This window comes from Ursus arctos, unplaced genomic scaffold (assembly GCF_023065955.2).
Source record: "Ursus arctos isolate Adak ecotype North America unplaced genomic scaffold, UrsArc2.0 scaffold_9, whole genome shotgun sequence".
Classification (NCBI taxonomy): domain Eukaryota; kingdom Metazoa; phylum Chordata; class Mammalia; order Carnivora; family Ursidae; genus Ursus; species Ursus arctos.
Genome location: NW_026623111.1, coordinates 11,398,136 through 11,411,228, shown reverse-complemented (window position 1 = coordinate 11,411,228; position 13,093 = coordinate 11,398,136). Strand labels below are relative to the sequence as shown.

Here is a 13,093-nt window from a genome sequence, read left to right as displayed (position 1 = left end):
GTACGCAGCCAAACAAAATCACAGTGGCTTTAAACAACAAAGATTTATTCCATGCTCACGTGACATATCTTTATCCCAAGTCCACTGGGGTTTTGTTCCCTATGTCATCGCTCTGGGACCTCAGCTGACGAAGAGTCCCTACTTGCAAAGTCGTTGATTGTCAGGGAAGGGAGAAGGGGACAGTGGCAAATCACAGACCAGTTCTGAGACATTTCCACCCAGAAATCATACACACTCCCTCTCATATCTCATTGGCAAGTTACAAGAAGTCACAAGCAAGTAACGTCAACGGGCAGGGGAACGCAAACCACGTGTGCAGAAGATAAGCCAGACATATTTTGTAAACAGCTCTGAGGACCATCACAAGCATCGCGCACAAAGGTGTGTACTGTGGCATTGTTTGTAAGCCATTTAAAATAGTCAACAACAAAGGAGCGGCAAGTAACCCATAGTACCGAAGTGTCTGAAATATTAGCCAGCCATTAATAAAACTGCAATAGATTTGCAAACGCAGAGGAAGTACGGATATGTAAAGCAAAATGCAATATTAGGAAGACAAAGCACGAGCTCTACTATGCTAAAAATAAATGGGCAAAAGTCTGGGAACATTAGTCAACCCCCCAAAATTCCCAAGGAAGAGACAGATCCAGAGACATTCCCAAATCTCCACTTTATGATGCTACCGGAACATGCAATTTCCCTGATGAAAGGTTTATACCGGAGTGAGGTGGGGGGCTGGGGAGGCACATGGCACTGAGAGATGACTGGACTTAGTGATGCCCGTACCGGCGGCAGCAAAGCAACAATACACTTCGTGTCGTGCATGTCTCGGGGTGCTCCAAAGACTCAGTGCTAATGGTCGTGGGCAAGTCCACAAATGTGAAGTCTGAAGACCGCAATGCCGAAGGAGTTGCCTTCAGGCAGTAGGCACATACGTGATTAATTTCTTTATCTGTATTTTCTGTTATTTGTCACTTTTTATCCTGAGCAGCTATTACATTGATAAGAAAAAAATGTAATAAAAAATGCATGCAGATACAATGAGGCTCTATGATGTAGTGGTTGAAAAATTTGTTCTCCGGCTCCTCCACGTATTAGCTCTGGAATAAGTCTGCTTAATAAGTTGAATAGAAAGAAAATACATAAATTAAAAAGATAAGCCTGCTTAAGTTTCTTGATCTCTTTGTGCCTCATTTTTCCTATCTGTAAAACAGGGGTCATAAGGGTCCCTAACTTCATAGGATTGGTGTAAAGATTAAATCATTTAAAATAATAATTATTGGGGCACCTGGGTGGCTCAGTCGGTTAAGCATCCGACTCTTGGTTTCAGCTCAGGTCATGATCTCGAGGTCATGGGATCGAGTCCCGTGCCAGGCTCTGGTTCTCAGTGCAGAGTTTGCTTGAGAGTCTCTCCCTCTGCCCCTCCCCCCACTCACGTGCATGCTTTCTCTCTCTCTAAAATAAATAAATTTTTAAAATCTTTAAAAAAATAAATAAAAATAAATTAAACACAATAATAATTATTAACATGTGTTGAATACTTCTCTGCTACAGTTCAGACCGTCTCATCACTAAACTGCCTCTCCTTGTGCACAGACTATCCAGCATATTCTAAGGGCTCATAAAATGTGGGCATGATTCTTAGCTCCTTTCCGAGAATGTCGACATTGCCCCTGAGTTGCGGTTATGATCCCACATTCAGGTGATGATGCCCCCGTAGCCTCCATGAGGGGCTCTAGCAGCCCAGTGCTCGTGGAGTGGAGTCTCCACTGGAAATGGAGCCCCCGGGTAGTGAGCATAAATGGGGTGCTCCCACTGGAGCAGCAGGAGAGCTCAGGAATAAGCAGTGACTTTGGCTTGGAGCTGACCTTCTGTCCCGCTCCAAACCACACCGTGGAAGAGGATTTAACCAAAGTCATCTCACTCTGATCAACAAGGGACCCAGTGGACCCCTGGGGATCCAGAATGGGACAAAAGGGACATGGACAGCCCCGAAAGGGAGTTGTTGGTGGTGGGTGGCAGGACCCTGAAGTCAATATGGCTAACATTTAATAGACTGTCACCATCCCTGGTGGCTGTGTTCTCTGAGGAATAGACCTTCGGTAAGGGGCCATTTCTGTGTCTCCAGTTTACCTTCCCCTCACCTGTCACCCACTACCTCCTATCACCTCCTCTATCATGACTAGCCGTCTTGGGGACATTTCTGACCCCCACATCTGGATTTCAGATGTCCCAGGGTCTCACATAAAACAGGGGCCACCCCATTTTACATAGCAAGCAAAATCGCATTGATTCCAAATACTCAGAGCAGCCAGAACATGACAGTGCTAATAGTGCCTGTGTTATACCCGCATCTACACCAACACTCACGCGTGTGTGGGCTGTGCCAGGTGCTGCACGATTTAGACCCTTAAGCCCTCACACCATTATGGAGCAGACAGAGCGAGTCAGAATGTGGCAACCATGGACAGAAAGAGAGGCTCAGGGACGTTAAGTCATGACCCGACGGCCCTGTCTCTGAACCCTTCAATCCTGTGTTCGTGGGGGCCCACGTGTGCTCAGCCTCCTAGCGTCCTTCCCAAGCTCACCTGCATAGACGCCCTTCTCCAGAAAGAATCCACGGCGTTGTTTTCACAATCTTCTGATGAAGGGCAGGACTGGTAATCGAGTCCTGAGGGGAAAATGGACAAACGTGTTTCATTCCAAACATTGGATCAGAGAAGAATTAATTTAAAATATTCGCTGCCCCACAAAACCTACTTAGCCTGTGTTTACAAGTCTGACGTTCACAGTTCTGCCTACCCCATCCACAAAGAACCCAATCTCTGATAGAAAGGCAGGTGTCATTTTGCTCTGCACAAATATGAGGAAGGCAGTGGGCTACTGAGTGAGGCTGCCGACCACCACGCATCAGATGCTCGCTCCGCGATTTCTTTACTGAGGGTCCAGTGAAGTGATTAAAAAAAAATCTTTGCTCTGTTGGGTGAAGTGCCTTCTCCAGTGAGCCCTGGTCTTGGAAGTAAATGCAACAAAAATACACCAAGAAAGTGATAGTCCTCAGCCAGAAAACAGAAATTTTGTGACATTTAAAATAGATAAAGTGTTAACATGTATTACATTTTAAAAATTCTAACGACAGGGGTGCCTGGGTGACTCGATCGGTTAAGTGTCTGCCTTAGGCTCAAGTCATGATCCCAGGGTCCTGGGATGGAGCCCCATGTCAGGATCCCTGCTCAGAGGGGAGCTGGCTTCTCCCTCCCCCTCTCCCTCCGCCGCTCCCCCTGCTTGTGCACTCTCTCTCTCAAATAAATAAATAAATTCTTTAAAATAAATAAGTAAATAAAAATAAATAAAATAAAAATTCTAATGACAGAATTCAGCAGCCATATAATGGGACTTGTCCCCCATTTACTCTGTAAAAAGGGAGAAAGAGCTCATTGACAAGTCCCTCCAGAGAGAACCAAAAAGGGCAAAATGTGTAAGTCTGAAGGGAAATATGGGGAGTTTCCATGCTCCCTGAGGGCCCATCACCCTCCCAGCATCTGTGTTCACAAACTCAGAAGCCCTCTGAACCCCACCACGGGTTTTATGAGATTTCATTAGGCAGACACGATTGATTAAATCATTGCCTTTGTGATTAACTCAATCTCCAGCCCCTCCTTCCTTCCTGGAGGACAGGGATGGGGCCCAAAGCTCACAGGCTCTAATCTGATTTTCCTTGGTCTTTCTGGCAACCAGTCCACATGTGAAGCTATCTAGCGACCCCTAACCACTAGCCATGTCATGATCACACAAAAGACACTCTTATTACTCCTCACATTCCCAGGGTTTTAGGAGCCGTGTGCCAGGAACTAGGGACAACAACTGAGTATTTGTGATTATACCATACTCTCCTTTCCTTCACATTCTTTTCCTCAGACTCCACACATCCCTGCTGCAGGATAATCAGACAGACTTCCGGGTCACTGTCTATTGGATGAATGGCCATGTCCACTGACCTGAACCCTGCAATTTTCCCATCTCTCTCCCAGTGAAAGCCCCATGCTGTCTGGCCCTCCTTTATTCCTCTAGCCTCATAGCCTACTACTTTTCTCTTTTCTTATTGATGTCCTTGCTGTTCCTTAAATATGTCAGATACACTTCTGCCTCAGGGCCTTTGCACTTGCTGTCCCCTTTCTCAGGAAATGTTCTTCCTCAACTCCTTCAGATCTTTGCTCAAATAGCTTCTCAGTGAGGCTTCCTCTGGACACCAATGTAAACCTGCAACACTGTCCTCCCTCTTCCTCACCCTTCTAGCACTTCCTACCCTCTTTTCCTGATTTGTTTCTCTCTGTAGCCCATGTAATCTTACGGCAGACTATTTGATTTTCCTGTGTCTTGTCTTATCTCCCCATCTGTAATGTAAGGCTGGAGTATTATTTTCCTGTTTTATTCTCTGCTGTGTTCCCAGTGCCTAGAGGCACAGAGTAGGCACTCTACGGCTTGTAGTTGGATAAATGAATGAATGGAAGAGGATACACAGAATGGAGCTTAGGCTAACTTTTAAAGTGACTCCAATACCCAGGCAGGAGGAATCTCCAGTTTTCATGAAGGGAACACGTCCTCCCACTTCCTTTCCTGATCACGCTTCAAAACTCATTGAGAACCAAGAGCTGCTGGGAAGCTTCCTGGATACCTGGCCTAGGCTGGTGACTGTGCTACTGCTTAGGTCCGGCCTTTCCTGCCTCAGAGCACAGCATGCAAGGAAATGCTCCTCACAAGGCTATAAGCCCGCTGAGGATGGGGACTGCTATATCTCCAGCTCTCCGAAGGCTCTGGATACACAAGGAGAGCTCTTATTACCATCAGGCCAGCCCTTGCGACTTTCACTATGATTTTAATCTCAAACTGTCTTCTGGTACTTGGAGTGGCATTTAAGAGCACAGGCTTCAGATCCATCAGAAGAGGATTAACTACTGGCCCTACTCGTTTGAGTGATTTAACCTCCCTAAACTTCAGTCTCCCCTTCTGGAAAATGAGAATCATGAGGCTGGGTTGGGCAGGGTTGGGAGCACACGCTCTCGAGTCGGACAGTCCGACTCTGCCGCTTCCTAGCTGTTCACTTCTCAGCAAGTTTCTTAACCTTGCTGTGCCTCAGTTTCCTTATTTATCACAACAGGGATTAGGAGAGGACCTATCTCTTGGGGCTGCTGCAGAGATTAAACTAGTTAATATATGTCAAGGGCTTAAAGAGTACTCAGCAAAAGATAAGTAAGTGCTTTCTCTCTAGTATTATTCTTATTAATTATTATTATTACCACCTACCTCAGAGGATTTGGGGGGAATCAAATGAGACGAATGCATAGGAAAGCATTTAGCACAAATGTCAAATGCACAGATCGACTTAACCAGGAGCTCTTACTTTCCTGGCGATTTGTCTGGAAGTCTTACCGGAGCCATTTTCCTGTCGACACCAGCTCAGAAAATCGCCAAACCTCCCGTACAGAACATTGCACAGAGGCATCAAGCGCCGGCCACTCTCTGTATAGCTCGTGACAAGGAGGTGGTTGTTTTCCCAGAACAGGGACTAAGGAGAAACAGACACAAAATAACATGAAAATGAAATCAAAGCAGATCTATTTTTCAGCCAGGCAGTGCATTTCTTATTCCAGTCTGACTTGCCCCACAACACTTGAACTTTCTTTGTCTTTGTCTTTGTTTACCCGTTCAGGGAGTGCCACGATCTGTCCTCCCATCATTCCAAGGGTATCATGCACACATTAACAAAGTACTTTCCCAGTAGTAATTACAGATATTAATCTCTGGATTTAAAAAGAGATCAAAGGACCTGGGTTCAAATCCTGGCTCTGTCATACACTAGATGTGTGATCTTGAGCAAGGCATGTCATAGCCCTGTGGCTCAGTTTCCACATCTGGAAAATGGGGAGCACGAGCCCTTTCTCTTCTTCCATAGCTGTGTTCAGGATGATACGTCACCACAAAAAGCACTTTGGAGGGTGTAAAGTGCCTCAGAAATATGTTACTTTTATATTGTCTTTTACAGTTTCCACTCTACTGCTACAGTGTTTTCAGACAACCGTAATACAAATAACAATATCCCTCTCAGGATCTCATCAGACCCTCAGGAGTCCAGCTGGGCTATGCCTAGCCTTGAAGCTTCCCGAGGGCAGGGGCTGTTTTGTTCCCCATTGCAAGCATCCTCAAGCCTTAGCACTAGGTCCAACACTCGGCAGGAGCTCAGTAACAACCTACTGAGTTCATCAACTAGCATCAAAATCTATGAAAGAAGAGAACAAAATTTAGGGTTCTTCGTTTTACTGGCAGGGAGGCAGCGAGATTCAAAATGCAACATATTCTTAAAAATCAGTATTTTCAATCTATTATGTCTCTGAACCTTTCAGCTCCATTTACAAATGTATAAAAACACAATGTTAAGATTTTTTCATTTGTAAACATCAATGTTACGTGATTTTACAATGAAAAATCAGGTTAAGAATTATGTTGTCGAGAAACCAAACGAAGCTATCTGGCTTTCTTTAAACTTTTCCTAAGCAAGCATTTTATGTAGATTTTCTCATTTATTTTCATTTTATTAGAACACAGACGTGTGGTTTTCTTAAAGAAATTGGTACTGAATAGATAGAAGCTTAAGGTCCCTTAAAAGGAGGGATGGGTCTTCTGGGAAGATACTGAGGTTAAGGGTCTTCTGAGTCACTCAAAAGTTCAGGCCTTTGGGGCCAGATAGGACAAAGTTACTCAGCACTGGCTGGGGGAAGAGGGCAGGAGAGAGGTGTGGCAAGGTCCTATCACAGTGATTCCCGCACAGCCTTGTTGATGTAGGACAGTTCCTTCTGCCCAGACAGGCAGGAGACCCAGAATTACCACTGGAGACAAAGATGCCTTCCCATCAGAGAGCTCAGGTGAGTTTGCTGCTTGATTTTTGGGGGAGACTGAAACAGGCGCCCTCAGGGTCGCAAACACCTGACCCATGCACCCTCTCTCTCGACAGAGAGGAATGTTTTACCTTGTCTCTGGGAATGGAATGTCTGGAGAGGTTAATAAACAGGTCGTAGTCTGAGGGAAATACAGAACAAGGATCCTTCCGCAGCAGCACCATTCTAAAGGCCTCCCAGAGAGCTGTGCAGTTCTTGTCCCTGTACGGCAGCACACGTGAAAAGAAGGAGAAGAAAAAACAACACATCATGAGGTGTCGTGAAGTATTGCCATTTCTCTCTAAGTACTCCAACAGCTTTCCGAGCAATTTTGCCATTTATCAACTCTGCAGAACTAGGCACAAAAAAGACAGCAGATTGTCCTGTCTCGTGCATTAACCCCCATTCAGACGAGGAGAAGAAAAACCTAGGTGATGGATTTGGAAATCCGACAGTGGAAATGGCTCTCAGACAGTCTCAGACACATTTTTCAGAGATAAGGAACACTCTTGTCCCCTGCGGGCCCCCAAAGATGAGCAGAAAAGGTACTTTGCTGCAGGACGACCATTCCCATAAACCCAGGCTCCCAACTTCAGGGGCCTCTCCATTGAGACTTAAGGTCCACTGTGCCCGGGGCCACGTGTGATCAGGCCGGTGGACGACACCTTATAAAACCAGGAATGCGCACTGGGTGTTGAGAAAAGCTGTTTTCACCTCCTGCGAGTGTTACTTAGGGATAAGGTTATCAGGGACCACAGTGAGAAGTTACAAGGAATACACTCTCTTGTTCTCCAGCATGCTCATTGTCAGCTTCACAAGTCCTATAGAACCACCCCGTTCCTGGGAAAGCCCAAAGGTACTCAAGAGAGCAGCGGATGTTCTTGGGAAATTCCAGAGTTAAGCAAACCCTTTGAACGCCATGCTCAAAAGATTACAAAAGTTTTACTAAGTACCTGTGACTAGGTTCCTGTTTGTAGGGACAAACTGACCCAAATGTTGTTGGCTGGCAGCCTAAAGCAGCCCTGAAGTTTGTGTTAGAGGAGATAGTCTTTGAGAACTATCTCCCTGTCTCCTTTGAAAGTAATAAAAACCGTCTGCTCAAGCCAAAGGATCTGGGCTGATCTAGTGGCTGACACCCCACGCCGTCACCCTTTGTATTAGGTGACACTAAGGCAGACAGGATGCCCTCTGGTGACAGCCACAACTCTTCAAGTCCATCCTAGCTTTCCAAAAACATTTCCCAAGGCATTTGTAACTGTCGATTTCTTGTGTGGGGCAGTGGGTAATATAGGTGTTTCTTATATTATTTTCTGCTCTTTTTATTTGTCTGAAATGATTCAGAAAAAAAAAAAAACTGGCACAAGAAAAAGACATTATGAAAATAGAAAAAGTAGGTCCAAAGAAAGGAACAAAAATTAGTAAGAAGCACTGTGCTGGCAAGAGACATTCAAACTCATAAACTCCTCTAGGTTTCAGAGGATATGAAATTTGAATTCCCCAAGTCCCTGGATTCACCAATTTCCAGGTGGGTCTCCTGGGTCTGACCATTCTGGCTAAGCACATGCTTACTGGCTGTCATCCAGACTCACCTCTACTTAACCCTCGCCTCTAGACTGACGGACCACAGCCTCCTTCGCTTACACACTTAAACACACACACACACACCCCTCACCCTTAGACTTCCCACCCTCTGCACTTGGCTCCCCGGACCTTTAGAACCCCCACCTTCCCCCGCGCACACGTCTCGGTCGAGATCGTCCACTCCCCCCACCCCCTACCCTTCAGACTCCATCTGCCCCTCCCGACACCTTCCTCACCTCTAGACCTCCCCGCTTCCCCGGCCGGCTCACCGCTGGTCCGGATTCAGCCGGGCGATGTACTCCGCGCAGCGGCCCCGGATGATGCTCTCCAGGTGCCTGGTGGTGCCTTCTCCGCGCCACCGGGCGCCCCCAGCGCCCGCGACCACCACCAGCAGCAGCAGCAGCAGCGAAGGCGTGAGCCCCCGGGCTGTCATCGCGGGCGACTTGTCCCTCCAACTCTGCTTCTGACTCACTTCTCTGGCACCTAGATGACTCCCTCCAGCTGCGCTCCGACACCACACCCCCTGGCTTCCTGCCTCTGCGAGCGGCTTCAGGTCCAAGATTGAGTTGCGACTTGACTGGCGACAGGACTCTTGGCTCTTGGCTAATTTTTTTTTTAAAGGTTTTATTTTTTAAGTAATCTCTATAGAGATTACTTGGGTGTAACAAGGTGGGGCTCCAACTCACAACCCCGAGATCAACACTCGCACGCTCTAAGGACTGAGACGTTTTTGTTTTTGTTTTGATTGAAGTATAGTTAACATACAGTGTTATGCGAGTTTCAGGTGTACAACGTAGTGATTCGACAGTTGTGTATACACTACTCAATGCTCACCACCTGTCACCATAAGTTATTATATTATTGCCTATATTGCCTGTGCTGTACTTTTCATCTCCCTGACTTATTTTGTAACGTATTTTATGTACCTTTTAATCCTCTTCAGTTATTTCGCCCATCCCCCACCCACCTACACCTGGCAACCACCAGTTTGACAAACAAACAGACAAACAAAAACTGGCTCCGCTAATATTGGCCAGAGTCCCGGAGAAAGGAGCCCCCACAGAGGTGAAGTTGGGGAACAGGTGAGGAAAGTTTAAGTCATCAAAAGAAAGATTTTTCTGGCCCCAAACTGACACCTTTGACAGATGCCCTCTCTTCCACCAAAGATGAGTGGGTTTTGTTTTCAGGAAATAATAACTGCCAGACTAATATTTATTGAGTTGCTATTATGTGCCAAGCACTCCATAAGCAGTTTTCAATTACTTTTCAAAATATCCTGCCAGTTAGGTTTATCATTCCCATTTTACAGATGAGGAAATTCAGGGAAGTTAAGTAATTTGTTGGAGGTCATAATCTCCTCTCCAGATAGATGCAAAATCCTCCAGACAGTCAGTTCAGAGAGCCAGGATGGCTAGAATGGCACTTGGAATTCTGGAGGCCCTAATCTTCAATTCTCACAGTAATAATGGCTGTGAACTCCGAGTGCCTCAGGGCAGGCATTTGGTAAATATGGGAAGCTGGCAAGAGGTGGAGGTTGGTGGGTTTTATAACATTTTATGTGAATCTTTCTCTCTTTTTATTATCAACATTTATAACCATGGGCGCCTGTGTGGCTCAGTTGGTTAAGCGACTGCCTTTGGCTCAGGTCATGATCCTGGAGTCCCAGGATGAGTACCGCATCAGGCCCCCTGCTCATCAGGTGGCCTGCTGAGACCTCTGACCCTCTCTCAAACAAATAAATACGATCTTTAAATAAATAAATAAATAAATAAATAAATAAATAAATAAATAAATAAATAAATAAAGTTTATAACCCAAACCCACATTGACCTGTCCAGCCTGTCCAGTCCACTTTCCAGATAGAAGCATTTTTGTTTCAAAAGTTTTTTGTATTTACTTCCATGTTTCCAAATAACATGCCTATATGCTGTTTCTTCATGTTTCCTTCTTAGATTCTATTCTTTTGACTTCCTAGGATGGAAAAGGAAATTTTATCTTTAACCTCACACATCCTCAAAAGGCATCCTTCTGTGCCTTTCATCATCCTGAAACACATCACAGGTCATAATAATATGAATGCTGATTACTGATTTAAAGCTTGTATCTAAAAAACAGAACTCAACAACACAAAAATAAGAAGAAAAGCAACACAAATTTTAAAATGGGCAAAATTGTTGAACAGATATCTCAGCAAAGAAAATAGGTCCACTACAAGGTATTTACCAAGAAAAAGATGAAAACATGTCTACTGGGGCGCCTGGGCGGCTCAGTTGGTTAAGCAACTGGCTTTGGCTCATGTCATGATCCCGGGTTCCTGAGATTGAGCCCCACATAGAGCTCTCTGCTCAGCGGGGAGCCTGCTTCTCCCTCTCCCTCTGCTGCTTCGCTTGCTTCTGCTCTCTCCCCTTCTCAAATACATAAATAAAAGCTTAAAAAAAAAAAAAGAAAATGAAAACGTGTCTACCCAGATTTATACATGAAATATTGTTCATTGGGCTTAATCCATAATAGCCCCTAAATTAAACAATGTAAATGTCCAACAAGAATAAACAGTGATCTAGTCATACAATGGAAAACCACTTAGCAATTCAAAGGCATGAACTACTGATACACTGAAGCATCTAAAAGTATATATACTGAGTGAAAGAAGCCACACATAAACACATACTTTATTATTCCCCTTACAGGAAGTTCCAGAAGGCGGCATAGGATGCTGACATATATAGAGAGTTGGGGGAAAGAGATACCAGATGGTACCAATTGCCTGAGCAAAGCCAGAATAATGGGAAAGAATGCGGCTTCTCCTGGAAAAGATTAAAAAATTAGTTTGGTAAACAGAGTGCAGGTTGAGACTTGCCAGGAAAGCTAGGGTTACATCTCAAAGACCTTGAACTCAATACTAATATGGATGTTGTTTTCTTGAACATTAAGAGCCTTCAATAATTTTGGACTTCCTTATTAAAAGTTTTGTCTTAGGGGCACCTGGATGGCTCAGTGGGTTAAGCATCTGCCTTCAGCTCAGGTCATGATCCCAGGGTCCTAAGATTGAGCCCCACATCGGGCTCCCTGCTCAGTGGGGAACCTGGTTCTCCCTCTCCTGCTCCCTCCTGCTTGTGCTCTCTCTCTCCGTCAAATAAATTAAAAAAAAAAAATCTGTCTTAAAAAATAAAAAAATAAAAAATAAGAAAGAAAAAGAAAGAAGGAAAGAAAAAAGAAAGAGGGAGGGAGGGTGGGAGGAAGGGAGGAAGAAATTTCTTTTGTTATTGGCCTTCTTGGTTGCTAAAGGATGAAGCAAGAGAAGAGAGATGAGGCATTTAAAGGTCTTAGAACAGGGACACCTCAGTGGTTCAGTCGGTTAAACGTTCAACTCTTGATCTCAGCTCAGGTCTTGATCTCAGTGTCAGGAGTTTGAAACCCACATTGGAGGTAGTGTTTATTTGGGCAGGGGGTGGGGGGGAGGTCTGAATCCAAGGGTGGAGTGAGCCACAGTCCTAGAGAGTGGTCTCAGTTCAGAGGGCAGAAGCATGTGCCATATAAGTTATCCCCAGGCTTTGAAACCTAGTGGAGTTTGCCCAGGTGGACCTCTGAAGGTGATTGAATGGCGACTCCTTTTTGCCTCTCATTTTCTCCCTTTTTGAATGGGAATGGTTGTGACTGTTACCTAGGTCTGTCCCACCACTGTATTTTTGAAGCACAGAACTGGAGTTCTAATTTCACAGGTTCACAGATAAGAGGATTTTGCCTCAGTACAGATTATACTCAGATCCTGTACCCACATCTAATTTAGGTGATTTAGATGTAAGATTTGAGCCTTTGAGCTGGTGAGACTTAGATGAGATTTTGAACTTGAGTTGATGTTGTGATGGGCTGAGACTTGTGGACACTTCAGGAGAGGGGAGTGTATTTCTCAAGCAAGATGGATGTGAGTCTTTGTGAAGAGTGGACTGGGATAGGTTGAGTGCCCCCTTCACTACCCAGAAGATGTCCAGATCTGAATTCCTGAAACTTGAATATGTTGTCTTACCTGGTAAAAAGGATTTTGCACAAGTGACATATACTGACAGAAAACCACAAGATCTCTGGATCAGAAAGAATTAATTACTCATAGCAAAAAACCCAGCCAGGTCAGTACTGTTGGTGCCCATACCCCGATTTCCCAGCATGACATGGTAAGGGCCAGGTGTCCCCGTCCATCCTGCGGTTTGTTGCACCACAACAGACTCTAGGGTGTTATGGAGTTGAGGGTATTATCTCTCCAGCCTCCCCTCCAGAGAGATTATCCATTACTCTGGTACGCAAGCAAACATCTCTGAAGAGGGGAAGAGGCTTTATCTTTACTTCCCTGGGGTGTTTCTAGCTTCATCATCCTAAACTGTCTCCCTTCACAAACATTCTTAACTTGGATGCAAATACCTTCAAAGGATCCCCACTGAGCAGACACGTGAAATATTCATGGAGAATTGTCTTCCAGCACTTTATTTCAAGCACAAAGAAAGTGGGGGGAAAAATTACGTTCAATAGAATACAAAATATGGAAAATCAAATATTACAATAATGCGAGGTGTGGTGGCTGCCGGAAA

At 45.0% G+C, this 13,093-nt stretch overlaps 1 protein-coding gene across 6 annotated transcripts in view; it reads right to left on the bottom strand.

Annotated features, from left to right (window-relative positions):
- Positions 1–13,093, bottom strand: part of FAM200B (family with sequence similarity 200 member B) — a 38,963-nt gene that overhangs the window by 13,962 nt on the left and 11,908 nt on the right. For 2 of the 6 annotated variants that reach the window (XM_044389732.2, XM_026514454.4), the window contains one exon: positions 10,958–11,317. In XM_044389732.2, coding sequence (XP_044245667.1) covers positions 11,115–11,317 — 203 coding nt within the window. In that variant the 3' untranslated portion in view covers positions 10,958–11,114. Of the gene's footprint in view, positions 1–2,588; positions 2,672–5,430; positions 5,567–7,024; positions 7,155–8,782; positions 10,485–10,957; positions 11,318–13,093 lie in introns of those variants that run through there. The other 4 variants (XM_026514459.4, XM_057309669.1, XM_044389731.3 and 1 more) reach the window with 4 other exon arrangements.